The 17,196-nt window shown below is 41.1% G+C and overlaps 1 protein-coding gene across 1 annotated transcript in view; it reads right to left on the reverse strand.

Annotated features, from left to right (window-relative positions):
• The window catches only part of LOC139657160 (glutamate receptor 3-like), a 72,371-nt gene that overhangs the window by 36,202 nt on the left and 18,973 nt on the right, over nucleotides 1-17,196 (reverse strand). The window contains 1 exon segment of the mRNA XM_071534914.1: nucleotides 2,929-3,116. Within this exon segment, the coding sequence (XP_071391015.1) occupies nucleotides 2,929-3,116 (188 nt within the window).

Consider the following 17,196-nt stretch of genomic DNA (forward strand, 5'->3'; position numbering starts at 1 on the left):
TAGCTACTAATCCTTTTTAACCAGCAAATGAACGCTTAATGATTGAAATTATCTGAACAATTAACATAATATAAATCTCCTAAACTATAGCTATCACTCACTTCAGTGTAGCTTGCAGATCTGTTTACTTGGTAACAGCTAATTTATCTGAGTTTTAACTGAAATAATTTCCCTTATACATGAGTCATTACTTAATATGGTTTAGATATCAATCCACTAACTACTTGTTAGAACATCTTGCTTGTTGTGAGCTGTAATCTAAAGGTTTGCCAAAAGCTTTTAATCTCCTCAACTGTGTCTTGTCCAATGCTTTTTGATAGTTTTTCAAATCATCAAAGTGTTCAGCAGTTAGCAAGTTGCAACTATAGTTACAACAAGACAATTTACAAAACAGTGCTGTAAACATCATTCCCCTCGAGAAAATGCCAATGCTACAGAAATCATTTGTTATGTTATGCTATTAAACCAATGTCTGTGTAAAGGAAACTACAATAAGCAAAACTACAATTCACATACAGGATTAGATTACTGCCACACAGATGTGATTTCATCCCAAAGAAGCGTCTTGTTTTACTATGTGACTCTCTGGGTGTGGAATTCCAGCGCTCCTCTGGGTGCTGGGCCCTTCTCCTGTTCCCTCCGCAGCTCTGCACTGGGAGGCTTCACGCTACATGCCTCAATTCCCACAAGCCCTCCGTCTTCTCATTCCCTCTCTCTCTCTTCCATCCACTGTGCTGTCTATCCACAGGAGGTGGCAAACTGGTCCTTTGGCCAGGATAACAGTCCGCTGCGCTTCTGTTATTGATGAGAAGCCTTTGGGGAGGCGGTGCTGTTTATCGCTCTGTCTTTTTCTTTACTGAGGGGATGAACGGACTGATACTTCTTAAGATGGCAAGAGAGCCTGCAGGAGAGGGAGAAGTCCCACAGCACATTCATCAACAAGGAAAGCCCCGTTCCAATCCAACCTAGCTTGCTGACAAAAGTAATTATCACAAATTGAATGATAGGTGTCAGCATTTGCATTATAAATAGCATACTGGCTAGAGATAATAGCCTGAATGCAAGTATCAATAGGCCAGACCGACCAGTGAAGAGGCCTAAGTGTGTATATTGATGATTATAGGATTGTGGAGCATGGTTCACTTTCTCTATAAAGTCTAATCCTGAATGCTGATAACAGATTCATGTCCAAAATGGCTGCTTCCTGATGTCTGACTGATCTCGGTTGTGTTTGCTCACTCCTGCCTTTGTGAGAGATCTTCCCTCAGGCTAGGAGGGTAGGCTATTTATAGTAGGCTCATTGTTGTTGCTGTTACGGGACAGTGTGTCCTACTTACACTGGGAGCTGATATTATATTAAAGCAAGTGTTGATGTCACAGCTCGCATAAGGAAGCGCTCTCGGGAGACCCAGACGTGTCTTGCCACTCTCAAGCATCTGGAGAGACGCTTGTCTGACAGATGGCTGCATACAAGGCCACCATTCACATTAAGCCATTACAGTAAAGAGATTATAATCAGCCTGATGTAACACCCAGTGACCGCCATTATCTGATTGAATAACTTGGATATAATATGGGGCAATTTTGCAGAAACCCTCTATATCAGCGAGAAGGGCCGAGAAAAGCAAACTTCTCTTAATTAATGAAAATGTTCTGGGCTGTCACTAAAAATATTCCCCGGCGTCAGCAGCAATGAAGACAGATCTGCAGTGAAGGTCAAAGGAAAACTCGTAAGGCTGGTAATAATGAGGATCATTATGTAGAGGGCAGAAGCCTTTGCACACATACACCTCAGCAAAGGACAGGAGGTTAGGATCTGCCTGTGATTAATGGTTCAAATGAGCATGCACCAACACACACACACACAATAACGCATGCTTGTGGGCTTGAGGCGTTTTGTAAAAGATCCAGTAAACATTGCATTGCAGCGCTGCAATTCACAGTAAGTGCGAGGATCCAAACTGAAGGGGAATGTACAATTTTTAGCAGCTTGCTTGAAGCATGTGTGTTTGCTCATCGATCGAAGGAAACACAAAGCACATCCAGCTGAGGAATCCTGGCATCATTTCAGTTGCAACTGACAACCTATCATCAGAAATAAACAACTGTTCAGGATTCAGTAGCGCTATCTCAAACCAATCAATTCAGCTTGAAAATCGTTTCCCCGCAAAAATGTGACCAGAGGCACGCATGACGTAATTTCCTTCCAATTTAAAATATTAGCAACCAAACAGTGAATGTATCTAATCCTGCAAATGAACACTAAATGATGACTCTGTGTGCAGTAAACGAAATGCTAAATAACCCTGATTTAATTACATTTTTGACAATAAAGCATTTATTAAAGTGAAGCCACTCTGTGTGCAGCATGCATTAACAAATACATCTGAGTCAAGACTGATGTGGGAAAACTACAGCTGATGATCACCTAGGAAACAAGGATGAGGAGGCTGTTTTATTCCTCGCCGTGAATTAAGCCCAGGTGACCTCAAACAATGTAGGAACAAAAAAAACCAATGAATAACAAGCCTTAATTGAGTGTACCCGTTTCGTCTGTTTTAACAGTGTCTTCCAAATGAGAAGGTTGAGATCTGAAGAAATTATGATGCACTCAAAGTGCTCGGGGTAATAGAAAAGAAATAAAAAGTGAGGAGCGAAGAGAGCCAGGAGAGTGGCTGACTGCACTGAGGGCGCAAATGGAAATAACGGAACCAGAAATAACAGAAATAACGGGTGCTCGCTGCAGAAAGTGAGGAAGAGAAGGCGTATGTATTTCTTTAACAATAATGGAACGTGGAGTACCACAAAGCTGAGTAAAGGTACTTCAGGAGTTTTTCTTGAACATGAAGGATAGACATTGTTACCTCAAGTGTGCCAGTTTTTTCTTAGACAATGAAAGTTGAAGTAGTGTGTGTGTTGACTCGATACCTGCTCGAGTATGGAGTTTATCCTGTCCACCTCGCAGTCGATGAGGAAGCGTTTCTCCTGCCGGCGATCCATCTCCTCAATGATGCGTCTGTACTCAGTGGGGTCCACGATGTTCCCCACCGAGCGCGCCGTCACCTGCCAGTTATTGGCTACAGCGCTCTCCATGATGGCCTGGAGGATTGCAAAACCTGGAGAGGGGAGGGAGAAGAGCCCCATCACATAAATGTCTTTGTGGATTTAGTGCACAGCAGTGGGTATATCTTGTGCTGAGTATCCAAATCACTGTAAATAACAGCCTCAAGGGTATTACGGCTCATAACAACTGTTAGCAACACGTCTGATGTCTGAAAAGCTTTCCCCCACATTGGATAAATACCTATAAGGAAATCAGAAGAAAGACAGTTGACTAGATTTTTGGTTCCTGCTAGTTACTTTAGCAGCCATTCCTTAATGCGTGGTTGAAATGTTTATCTGAGCAATCAAACTGCCTTGAAGGAACTACCTGCAGACATTGCCTACAATCTGTTTTGAACAATTATCCAAAATACAGAGTGGGAGACAGAAATGTCTCCCACTAGCAAACAAGGTTTTGTTCCCAGTGACATGAAACATACAAAAGCGATTTCATTATTCAAAAAGGGAACAGGTTTGAAACGGGTAATTATGGACCAGTATCCATCTGGGTTTTACTTCCAAAATCCTACAGAGAGTGACAGATGAACAAGTCATAGAGTGGGTGAATAGAAGAAAATCAATTATATGAATTCCAATTTGGATTCAGGAAAACATACTCCACTGAACCCGGTCCAATAAACCTGACTGATTGTAAGAAAGGACGCTGATGAAGGTGAACTTCAACACAGTAAACCATGTGCTGTTGGTCAATAAGTTGAAGACCTTGGGGATGAACGGAGTGACGTGCTCAGCCTCCTTCCTCTCAGATAGGAAGGGCAGTTGATTTTAGGGGCTGAATTTATGTAGGCACTGCTTTGGGATTTATTTTGTTTTTACTGTACACAAATTTTATGTGAGCTGCATGCTCTTGTAATTTATTCCTGTATACATTTCTGGCAAGGAAAGATTGTCCAATATAAGGTTCTTCATTAAGAGGCACTTCCAACAATCAGAGAAGCCTACCAAAGGTTTAGGATTATAGTATGAGACAAATTTGCTTTGTCTGTAAGACAATTTTACAGACAAAGCAGATTCAGGGGTGAAGACAAGATGTGATAAGAGGTGTAGAGTATAAAGATTGGTCAATATAACCAGGGAAGCTGAAGCTAAAACTGGGTCAGTTTGATCTTATTTTTGAGCTTGCTGATATTCCCAGCATATGAGATACCTATAACAAAGGGAGAGAGAATAATTAACTCATTTATTAGGAAATGGCTAGGTGTCCCATGCTTCCTTAGCAGTGTAGCACTGTATAGGAAGGAGGTCCTTTGATTATATTTAAAATGTATTAATTTGGTTTATTTTTACAGGGACAATGAACATTATTAATCATCCAGGTTGCTGGATTTTAGAAAAGCCCTTATGTCTATCTTAACAAAGCCATTTTCTCTTTCTAGCCTAACAAAGGAATTCAAATTTGCAAAAGTAAGGCTGGAGTTGACACCAACAGCATCTAAAGACACAACAGTGAAGTGCAGCAAATACTCATAGAAATGGACTGCTAAAGAGGCAGTTCAGCAAGCACAACAGGCATAACTCAGTGGTCTGTTTACTTTGCAGAGCTCACTGTGCCATGGGATGATTCAGTAGATGAGGCATATGAAAGGAAGAAGCTGAGCTAACAGTAACCTGGCTGAGCAGCGAGACTGAAAAGCCAGGGTGCACCCTGTGGAATCTGGGTGGCATGAATCTGTAGCCACATCCACTACTATTGTAGTTAACTAAAGGGGTTTGGATTCATGGTCAGAAACTGTGGCAGGACACAGTTCCACCTTTCCAAAATAGAGAGGCTGGGCCAGAAAATAGTTTTGAAAGCCAGAAATCTCAGCACCTGGCCAAGTAATCATTGAGTCATTGCTATTGATCAACAACCCTATCAACCCCCCACAGATATATGATGGTAATTTTGTGCTATGACATATGGGACAGTAAAAACCTAACTTCTTGCACCTTTAAGCTTACTGCTTGTTGATAGAGCTTGGTTTCTGAACTGAGCTGGTTGTGTCACAGTGGTGGTCAGTGGTAGGGCTGCAACTAACGATTATTTTAGAATATTTATCGATTAATCCATCAATTATTTTTTCGATTAATCATTTAGTCTATAAAATGTCAAAAATAACAATGAATGCCCATCACAAGTTATCAATTGCTTACTTAGTCTGACCAGCAGCCAAAAAAAACTCCAAAGTATTAATTTCATAATGATATGAAACGGAGAAAAGTAGCAAATGTTAGAATTTGTGAAGCATTGTGACTACAGCAATTTATCGATTCTCCAAATTTTCAGTCAATCGACTATCAATTAATCGACTAATAATTTCAGCACTAGTCAGTGGTGAGGTCAGCAACTATTGGGTGAAATTTTGCATTTAAATGAACTGTATAGTAGAAGGCGAACTGTAGAGGAGTACAGGTCTGATCAGTGGGATTGCTCTGGGATGAGAACTGTTGAGCTGCCTGAATGTTTCATGGACCTGATTCAACAAAACATCTGTTCTGGGAGGAACCCACTTGACAAGTGACATACCTGCTCTCCCCCCTCTACATACAGCAGGTGCTCACCCTAAATAACACAAGGGATAGTTAGCCTGGTGAAATTAACAAAATGTGATTTTCACTTTCAGTGAAAACTTTCAGATTGTACAGTAAATGCATTTTTATACCATTTTCTTTGTCCATCTGAATTCTGCCCATTATGTTAACAATCACACATTTCCAAGTCTACAGTAAGAAGCGCTCCAAAGCGGCAGCTGCTGCCTGTCTTACAATTCGGGGGAAAATAAAAACCACAACCATGTCAAATGGAAAAGTAGCATTAAATCGCAAGAGTGTCCAATTGCTAATTTCATTCAGTTTCATTGATGTGAGCAACAGCGAATGTCTTTCACTGATATATCTTCCCATTCTCTGGAAACTACAGAGGACAATTTAACATCACAGGATTTAATTTTAACTTCTAATGTCTCCGCTGTCGAACTCTGTGACAGTTGTAGTTTATATGCCTGTAATATATAATGTTTACATTATAAGTCCCTATATTTTGCAGGTCATAGGTAGAAGATCTTTAAAAGACAGCGTTAGGCTGATTGACCTGAACTGACAGAAAATGGCCTCTAAATGGGTCACTGCCACAGGCGTGTGGCCATGTTGCCTTTTTAAGAGATCAATCCAATCTCTTGTTAAAGGGGCAATCCATAATTCCAGTATGGTGTCGGTGTTTAGGTTTTTTGGGTTAATTTGGATTGATATTGGAGTGAAGATAACATCTAACATATAAACATGTATTTTACAGATATAGTGTTTTGAACATTTGAGGTTTAAAATCTTGTTTAAATTAGTAATATCTATAAAGCCTGAGTTAAAACATGCCTGTGTTGTGAGGAGTAAAGCTTTATATAAGTTGAAAGCTTGTTTCTCATGTTTATGTCAAACCCCTCAAGAATCTATGTGAATATAATTAAAATTAATATAACCAAACCACTCTATATTGGGGCTGTAAGACGACTTCAAAAGCTATAAGTGTAAACTGGGATGAAACGCAGGCGTGAAACAAGCAGTGGAAGAGGAAGAGCAGTGACCCTTTAAAGGGTAATAGTTTAATCAAAGTATGAATATTATTAATAACACTCAAAACAGTGGTAAATAATACTATACAGCTCCCAAGCCAGATAATGAAAGACTGTATGGATGGACAACATAAATCTGAAATTTGCATATTTCCATTATCTGAAGAACAACATACAAAATGTGTGTGAGTGGTGGTGGAAATGCACAGTGGCAGGAGCTCATTACGTAGCGGGTCGTAAGTAATAGACAGAAAAAAAACGGTGCAGGACGTTTTTCTTGCATCCCACAGAGCGAAGCCGCTATAGCTGACTAGACTAAATGAGCAGAAGCAGCATCACATGCTGTGCTATCCTTTCCTCTTATAGCAAGGATAAAACTGCTGATTCAATAAAATGATGAATATTATTACTGTTCCTGCATAAGCTAGTGTGAATTATGTTAATGTAAATGCACACCAGCACAGAGCCTCTGTACTGGGCATACATGAGCTACATGAAACCTGCTCCAAATCCACATCACAGCCAACTTGTTACCGCTCCATAGGCCAGACTCCCATTTACCATCATGACTACTTAAGCTGTCATATCACTTCCAGTCTACGAGTCTTGTTCTGTTTGCCGCAAAATTAAGTCTAGAAGTCAGCATTAATAAATAATTTAGCATGAGTTGGGCTGGGTGAGAGAGTCCTCCATGCAGTGAGTTGTGAAAGTATGGGGACCTTGGAGTGAAATTAGCGATCAGGCTTTTAACATCAAGGCCCCTAGACTGTGAAACTTAGGTGATTATTATCATTATGTTCTTTTTACATCTAATTTCTTCATTCTTCAGTTAGTTCTGTTTATTACTATTAGGCCTGAATTTTACTGTTTCCTTCCCGAATTTCCCTCAGGGGATCAATAAAGTGCAATCTAATCTAATCTTATCTCATCTTATCTTATCTTATCTTAACGTGTAGACTCATAAAATTCTGCTCAAAACATTTAAGAAATTCAATTACAGAATGTCAGTTATTTTTTCTAGTTGCATGTAAAACCAAGTCATGCTTTGGGTGAATTCAACTTCTCCTCCTTACATACAATAACCACATGAAGTGTGTAGCTTTCAGCAACTATAGATATCTTGGAGCTACTTTGCCAAGCCTGAAATTCATTCATTTGAATCTCTATGTATCTCAGTAAGATGTCAGCTGTATGACGGACATTGCCATTAAATTGTCTGTAAAGTGTAAAATCTAGATATAGATGGTATCCCAGCCAACCACATCCAGTTGCTTCAGGTCTGCTGACAGCGCTACTGACACTGAAGCTCAGCATCCATTTATTCCACACTGTACCAAGCAGTGAACAATCACATTTTTCCCTCTTCTAAAATCCCATTTCGTTGCATTACAATCTAAGAGACTGTAGAATATCTCAAAGATAGCACCACTTTGATAATGTTGGTCACACAGTTAAGCACCAAAAAGGAAGTTTCATGAGGTGAATTTAATCTTATCTGAGACTGGAGCATATACCACTTTCTAATATATTTTATAAATAATTTTTGCATGCAAATGGAAAAAGAAACACCCAGAATAAACACCCAGAATAAATAGCTGGCAATTCCACTGGTCCACCAGCACCGGCCTGTACTTCTGCATGACTGATGCACATCTTTTAACCAGAAATAAAATTTGTTTGCAGCAACAAGAACCAATTTCACTCAGCTGTTCCAATACTTTCGCCATTGACTATAAGTGCAGACATGTGAACTGACATGTTCCCAAAAGAGCACCTAGTAGGTATTCAGAGCACAGCGATCCCCCCTCCATTCCTCTGCTGGTGACCTTCACACAGGAGTGCTCAGCAGACAGCAGTCAAATCAGGTATGGCCTTTAAAGACAAGAGGCTCTTGAGCGCTGCACCACCACATTAGCCACTCAGGAGTCTGAAGAGGCAGGGGGAGATGTGCATCCACATGCTTGATATTCAGAGAGGTTAAGACATTCAAAAGGGGTTTTGGTGCGACCATCCTGCCTCAGTGCATTGTGAGGAGCGCTCTGATGTCAGATAAGAGGCTGAGCTGACCTTCGGCTGGAGAGACCGAGGCTGACTCCGTCACCGCCCGGCCTTCATCGGGTCACACGGACAGAAACGCGGCTTTTATCAGCTCAGCGACATCAAAATAAAAATACAGCATTCTATCTCTGGGGGCACGGAGGAAATTAAAAGGCAGATGCTGGAGTGTCAGCTCTTTCCCCGGTATTCTGAGACATAATATTGAATAGCATAAGCTGGGCGATGCCTGACATTTTAAACATGTTACTAGCTGCTTAAGAAAAAGGATTTGGGGGGATTTAGAAATGATTCCCTTGTGAGTTTTATGTGAGTTTTATTTTTGTTCCATTTCTTGACACCAAACTAAGCTGGGAATTTTGGATTTCGGCATTTGTCTGAGCTTGTCAATGTTAGACTTGAGTGCGCTGACAATCAAAATGCATGGACACAAGAAAAGTTAGAGAAAGTCTTGAACTGAAGAAAATAAGTGGAAATGTCATTCAGTGTACTCTAACCTCAATAACTACAATGCACATGGGAAATGTCATACCAGAGCACCACAGTGGAAATGTCACAGGACCTCCAAAGTCTTTTAGTGAATATTAGCACTGCTGTGATTTATCAGTCTGTGCGCAAAGTGAGGGACTTTTGGTTGAAGAGTTTTCATTGACTTTGTAAACAGATGGTACATTTTACAGAAGCCAGCAGGCAGGGCAACAATCAAGGACATTTTAAGCAGTCAATTATACAGCACCATCATGAAAAATAATAAATATTCAGAATCTGGAGCATATTGTTACAAGGCTGGATATAGCAGGGAAAAACTACTTATTTTCTCACGTAAGCGCCAATTTTTACAAATAGAAAAATAGATATGCTTTAGATGTCGGGAACGAACATGAATCAGACCGTCAGTTGAGCGCTATGTGCTGGTGCTTAATTCAGTTTTCATGCATGGGCTCATTCCAAGTTTTATGTTATAAAAACTGAACAAAGATGTTCACTTATGGTAGAGATCTGTTAGGGTTTGACACCAAAATGCAAACTTAAATCAGACCTTAAGTAATTCAGAAGTCCAACAACCTTGTATAACCCAAGAATAAGTTCGAATAAACAAATAAATATTTACATAACTTGACTTCTTGAACTTTAATGCAGTTTTTATGCACATCCCATAAAGTGAAACATGCATTTTCATTCCAAAAGATTCTGAAGTCAAAAACACAAAGACAGGCAGAGACATATGCATGTACACACACACACACACACACACACACACACACACACACAGTACCTCCAAGGCAAAGAACATAAGTGAAGAAAAAGCTTTGAGTTACTGACAACATCTGCTCCATCTGCAGCACAGTAGATGCATCGATACTCAACTGGACAGTTTGTTCTTTCAGAAACTCAAAACTGACTCCTGTCTGGAGACTGAACTCAGCTGCTGTAGTCGCAGACCTGTCGGAATTTAACAAGGAATACAGTTTGCCTCTATTCATTGTCTATGAAAGGCAAATAACAGTTTGGGCACGGCTTGATGGGATAGGTGGTGACGCAAACCAGGCCCGCAACATGATGAGAAAAAAATTTAATAATATGTAAATAAGCGGGAACCAATCACATTCAGACAGCTGAAGCCATTTAGCTAGCTAGCTCGCTAGCGTGACGCACAATATCAAGATTACGTTTTCCATACAGCTTATGGATTATATTTGGGTAAATTCAAATAACAAAAAATATAAAATATACAAAATAGATCTCCATAAACAAACTGAGAATTTGCTCGGATGTTTGTCCACAAAACACACCCAATGAAACACTCATAAGTGACAACGTTTGATAGAGGGAAGCGTGATTGTGCCTGGTCGGCGTGATACCCACTAGGTTCACTCATAAAAAAATGCATGTACCCACAGTAATGTAAGACATTTTGGATAAAAGCATCTTCAAAATGTCATATTACATAATGGATGCTTTTCGTTTTTAAGTCACAATTGTTTACCTTACACTGATTGACAGTACTTGACTTAACAATCACTTTAAGATACATCTGAGGTTGTAAAAGTCTTGTTTCCACTTATATTTTTTTCAAATATTGGAGAGAAATATACCCGTATTTTGACCAAAAGTAGAATTTGCCAAGAGATTTATTTTCCTTTCTGACAGAGCCTGTGCTGGGCCGCAGCTGAGAGCAGGAGGGAACAGATTGTAAAGAAGGTAGTGAGTGTCTGTGGGTTTGATGGCACCTGGCTTTGTGTGTTTTTTTCCCTGTGTGTCTTGGGCAGCAGCTCACATGACGGCTGAGCTTGGTGTGCAGTCTCAACTGTGACTCAGCCGCCCCTCCCCTTCCCCGGAGAAGGTGACCTCTTTAAAACTGTCCTGCAGGCATCTGAGCCGCGTCGTTGTGATGGGGTGCCCAAAGCTGAGTCCACCACCAAAGGGAATTCACACAAAGCCACTGAACCTACTTTAGAGAAATCTCCAAAAATCTCAAAGCTTTAAATGCGGTTCTGCAAAGGAGAATGCCTTCAGTAGTGGTGACCAGGGAAATTTTGCATGAGCACAGAGCCAGAGAAATAAAAGGATTAAAGCTGCCAAATGACAGTAAGGGGACACTTTTGAGTACAATTAGTCTAACAACTCCTACTCCCACTGCAGACCAATGCAGATAACAGCTAGTTTTCCAAATCAGCTGAACTGCAAAGAGTCCCTCAGCGCCCCCCACCCGACCCGCTCCCCCCACCCCACCCCCTCCCTGCCAAATCCCAGATCAGAGCTAATCAAACAGAGTATTTCTTATCTAATGACAGTTGCAATGTTGCGCACAGAATGCTGAGAATGTCTCCTCTTGTTTCTATTCATTTCTTTATGTAATTTTTAACATTTCATAAAGTGATTCATAAACTTGCACTTAAAGATGATTCAGATTCTGAAGTCAAAGACAGACACAGACACAAAGACACAAAGACAGACAGAGAGAAAGCAACACACACACACACACACACACGGGCGCACACACACACACACGCACACACACACAGAGCAGAGATATTCCTCTTCCTTGAACCAGATACAAAGAAATGGAGCTGGCTGGCTCTTGTCCATCAGTGGAGAGCTACACTGGCTGCCTGTTCTCTTTCTGCTCTGCTCCGAAAAAAGAAAAAAACACCCATCCCTTAAGCAAATAAAAATGGCGTTTTTCTCTTGGGCAAACCGGGAAGCGCGCATCACATCCATCTCTTTCATAATGCAAAAAGACTACTGTTCTAATGGCCTTGCGTTGTCCTGAAAGCAAGCGTCCTGAAATAGATGAGAGGCATTTGAACGACACAGAGACAACTGGGCCAAGGCGTAAACAGAGCAGCGCCTAATAAAGTAGAGGGGCTTTCTATTCATCACCTGGTTCCTTATTCAACCATGTTAAGTACTGGGGTAAGAGCAGATTAGATATGACAAGCTGGATCTTACAGAAAAGGGAAGGGGCGGTGGAGGGGGGGGCTCCAAATTCATGAAGTAAATAACATTTGGTGCATCTGACAGTGTGTCTGACAGTGCTTGGCCCCCTGTGCCATTTGCTGTTTTCTGACGCAGGAGAGGCACAAAGGCTTTGCTGACTCCTCTGTTCCTTCCCCCAGACTTCGCCTCCGTACAGTTTCATTTTAACGTCTATTCATTTGAAGATTCTGCTATTTCTTCTGTGAGCGGCTGAGACTTCAGCACAGAGCTGAGGACGGGATAAAATCTTCACTTTAGCTAGTATTAAACCTCTCGCACCTGAACCCCTCTCCCTGCGCTCTCTGCGAGCCGAGAGCGGTGCTACTTCGCTAAATGGATATCTAAAATAAGAGAAGGATGAGTAGAATCACGTGTGGTGGATAAAGGTCATTCTATTAGAAAATCAATAACAAAAATCAATTTGTGTATTGATTTCTGAATTTCTTTCAAGTGGCAGTATTATGTATGTAAAGAGAGAAAAGGTAAGCATAGATTGTATACTATTAAAGGTAAATGATATTGCAAATTTGCTTGATAAAACCTGCTGCCTTATTTATAGAAATGTCAAAAGCTTCCAATATGGTTGATCACACTAGTTTTAGGGGTTCAAGTGGCATAGGAGCTCAAAGTTTTTGTTCTTATATGGGTTTTATGAAGGTCCTCACTGAGGCAAACAACATACTGCCCTCCACTTCTTTACAATTTCCATCTCATTGTGAATTCAGTCAGATATTTAAATTGCATTTGTTTAATTGTTAGAAACCCAGCCTTTTGTTTATGCTTTGAGCATAGCCAAAGGAACAATCTTGTATGTCTCTTTTGATACTGGACTACAATTCATCAAGACAAATCCTACTGACCCCATATTGAGGGGATCAAGGGAGCATTGCTTTGGGCTATTATGCACCTTAACTCCAGAAGAGTATAAACAAAATACAGTATGAACAAAATAATAAAGGATGAATGAAAAATTCATGAGATATACAGTATACTGTACGCAGAGAGAGAGAAAGAGGAGAGAGAGAGAGAGAGAGAGAGAGAGAGAGAGAGAGAGAGAGAGAGAGAGAGAGAGAGAGAGAGAGAGCGAGAGAGAGAAAGAGGAGAGATGAGGGAACTGTCCATGGTACTGAAATAGCAGCTTCTGCAGTGTGGGAAGCGCTACAGTTTCTTAACTTCTCAGTAAGTTAACTAGGTTGGATAAGAAACTGTAGCTCCATACTGTATAGTGGTCGGTACACAAAAAACACCTGAGAGATGTGTGAGTGGACCCGGTGCACAAAGTTGGCGTCCTTTTGGTTGGACATCATCAAAGTATACAAACATCAATATCCACTCTTGCCAGTTTAGAAATGAATGCATCCTGGACGAAGGCGATCATTACTTCATTCAGAGGAATCAGGAGAACAGAGCCGATCATAGAGAAATACCTAGATGCCCATACCACCTATCATGAGACAGCGCATTACAGTTTCCCTCGCAGTGGGAAAACAGTACAGTCAAACACAGACCAGAGTGATTTATAAAGCAATGCATCAACACTATGTTATGTCTTGCTGGATTATAATGTGGCTACACTTGTTTTGCTACGTTCTCTGCAATGCAAGCCAAAGAATCTGCTGGATGAAAAAGTTATATCTCCATATTTGAGAGTAACCATGTCGATAATAATAGACTGTCCTCATTTATCTTTGTTCTTTATGATGGAGTGAGTCTACAATTCATTAGGAATACAAATTACTCAGCCTGAGGAATATAAATCATGTCAAAATTCATAACCTCTCACTTCCCTATTAATTTGCTGTAATTTTCACTCCAAGGTCTGAAACCTGTGGAAAAAGGTATCAGGTATTCTACATCAATAATTCATACATATGATTGTGTAGGCACAGTAGGCTCAACAGCACACTGTAAAGTAGAAAGTCAGCAGCTAACAGGGCGTTTGATGTTGTTTTCAGGCCGCGCTGCCTCTGCATGCGTGGATGTGCATGGATCAACTGGTGCCATTTTTAGCCTGTGGCAGAGTGGAGTGGGCTCTCCAGAGCAGCGGAGGTTTGGTCCATGCAGAAGCACTCAGACAGAGCTAATGTCTCAGCTGCAACTTCGCAGTGAGTGCACACTGCCCTTTGAGGTTTTCACCGATGATGAGGTCACCCCACAGTGACACACAGCACCTCAACAGCCTTTTCCAAACACACTCCATGCCCGACTGTAAATCTAGAGGCAATCAGATTCCCACCGAGAATTTGCAATTCGTTCAACTCTAAGTCAGATAGGATCCTTGCTGACATAAATATGAAGCTAAATAAATATGCTCTCCACAAAAAACAAGAGAACAAAAGCACTCTATTTTCTTATAGTTTATTTATTTTTTCAGGTATAGTCCTATCTAACATTTAAGGAATTAAGAAAATAAAGAAAGACTCTACTTTTTTGGGCTCCAGTGAAATCCTCCATTACCTCCAAACCTGCAGCACCTTCCACTCACTAAGTGGAGATTTCCATTACATGTGTCTCCCTGTTCTCTCCTGTGCTCTTTCTATGTTCCCTGTGTTGCATAATAGAGTCATTGAGCGAGGAGAAAAACAGCTCTCCTGAAGCAGAAGAGCTTGATCGATGAAACTCCCAGCGCAGGACTGATGCCACATTCCCAGCATTAGGGACTGGGAGGAAAACAGTGTTTATCCACAGCGGGGGGAAAGGGCCTATTGATATGCGTCCATCTCAAAGTGTGGGTGCAGTAAGGTGCTCACGGAGTGGAACAGCTGCTTTGTGCCATTCTGTCTCTCTCACCCACTCTATGTTAATGAGCCTGTGTGCCTGACTGCTGAGTGCAGCTATTTAGCACTGTGCAATTAATCAGACGTTTCCTTGCGGAGACGAAACCAACCAGACATCCAGCAGCAGGGCAGTGTGATTACACACTGAATGCAAATTCTCCCCCAAGCCGACCTTCCCTATTTGTCAGAGTGGCGGGAGAAAGAAGGAAAATCTGCGGTTTTGGTTGTTAGATTGTAGTCCTTCATTTGGATGGCAACAACACAAGGACACACAGGTCTAATATATATTAAGTAGTGAAGTGGAAGTGACAGTCAGAATAATTGCATGATGGGATTACACAGTAAGATGTCAATAATTACATGGAATAGTATAAGTAAAAAGAAACTGCGGAGTGATATTGCTTCTCATGTCCCATTTCAGGTCCAGTCATGAAAACGTGTGCATCTCCTAATGTGAAACAAGTTGGTAATGGGGCATGGAAGAAATGATTAAATTTGGGTGAAAATCCGACATGTGGAACTGGCATATCTTGGCAGTTGCATAGTGTTGGCAGAGGGGTGCGCTCTGAGTGCCATCTAGTTTTTTTTCTGGATCTCTGTGGGTTTTCTTTCTCACACACACCAATATATTGTTTATCCTACTAGAGGGACTACAGGTGTTGTCCAAGAGTTGCATGGAAGTAACAAACTCCCATTCCTTTAAAGAGCAGCCGTGGGGAAAAAATGCAAGCATTATCATTATGAATATCTCATGTAGTGGGAGCCATTCAGATCAGCATATTGCTTTCAGCATGACAGTGAAATGGAACCAATTTGATATAGGTATGATTCCCAAAGTGAAAAGACATAGATCCAAAATCACACTGAAAATGAAGTGCATGTTTCATGCATGGGGTAAAATAGGATCTCTGAATATTTATTTTCTATTACAGTCAAAATCCCGTCATATAGCCAGGAAAGAGGACTTTTTGTGATAGCTGTGCCTTCAGGCCATGATAAATATCCCTCTTATGGTGTGTGATGAAAGGGTTTCAAAGTGAAGGCAGGGTCCACTTCTCCAAAGCAGGGCATTTACATTTTCATTTTAATGATTTTTCTTATTTCAGGCTGACATAGTAAGAAGCCATTCCCCTTGTCCAGTTGAAATGCTCTGTTCAGGTGTGTTAAGCGACAGAACATCGTAAAATACTTCAGTAGCACATTGCTGTTGTATTCTCGCACACACTCCCAACACACACTCACACAAACAACTCTTGAGAGCCCCCTGCTAGCCTTAAGTACAGCCCTCCTCTTATAATGAAGATTAAACTGACATTTGGATGAATGGTGACTATATTGCTCCAGAGCGTTGACATGTGAGGAGAAGGCAGGGACTGGCAGCCAAAGCAGGATGGCTATCAAGCCTCTCAGCAAACACAAGCTGTGCAGCATGTGGGAATCTATCCTAAACTACTGTGTTTACACTGTGTCACGCTGTGGAAATGAGCAGAGTATTACAGATGGTGGCACTCCAGCCCAGACACAGCAGGTGAAAGAGGCCACCTAAGTCGAGCAGCGCTGCAAGGGGCAGATCAGGACGCACATGTGGGAAGGCTGATTGTGCCCAAGAGAGGCAATAAACTCCGTAATCACTTTTTCTCAAACACACCAGCCAACCAATTATCAGCTTCTGCAATCTGCCACAGAAACAGAGACACACAGGCCAGATCAATGGAACTGACGTCCCCCCAATTCGAGAGCAATAACCACTTCCTAAATGAGGTCAAACCCGACACTGAACAAATAAATCACAATTATGGAAGGATCTCTGTTCTCTTTGTGTGTTAAAGCGCAAAGGAAAGATTGAGAGGAGGATTCATTTCATGCCAAAAATACTCAGTTCCTTCAGAAAACTGGCTACAAGAAAAGCAATCTTTGCAGACTTCAAAAATGCACAAAATGGCTCTGTGAGAATCGGCGGCCAATCTGTTTCATGCATGAGCAGTGGATAAAACACCCACCAGCGATGGAGATACATAAAGTGAGGCGAGTGAAGCGAAAACGGAAAGCTCTTGTCCTAGAAATGCTCAATGTCAGTTTAAAAATACTTTAAATGCACTACAGTACTGAACAGTTCTGCACATTTACCAGCACAGGCTGCACACAGAGGATCTCTACATCTACAGATCCATTTGAAATACATTTAACATAACTTACATAAGGAAAAAGCATATAGA

Source organism: Centroberyx affinis, unplaced genomic scaffold (genome assembly GCF_046629955.1).
Source record: "Centroberyx affinis isolate AG114_WGS23_722 - 3 ecotype Tasmania unplaced genomic scaffold, CSIRO-AGI_Caff_v1 ptg002635l_1, whole genome shotgun sequence".
NCBI lineage: Eukaryota > Metazoa > Chordata > Actinopteri > Beryciformes > Berycidae > Centroberyx > Centroberyx affinis.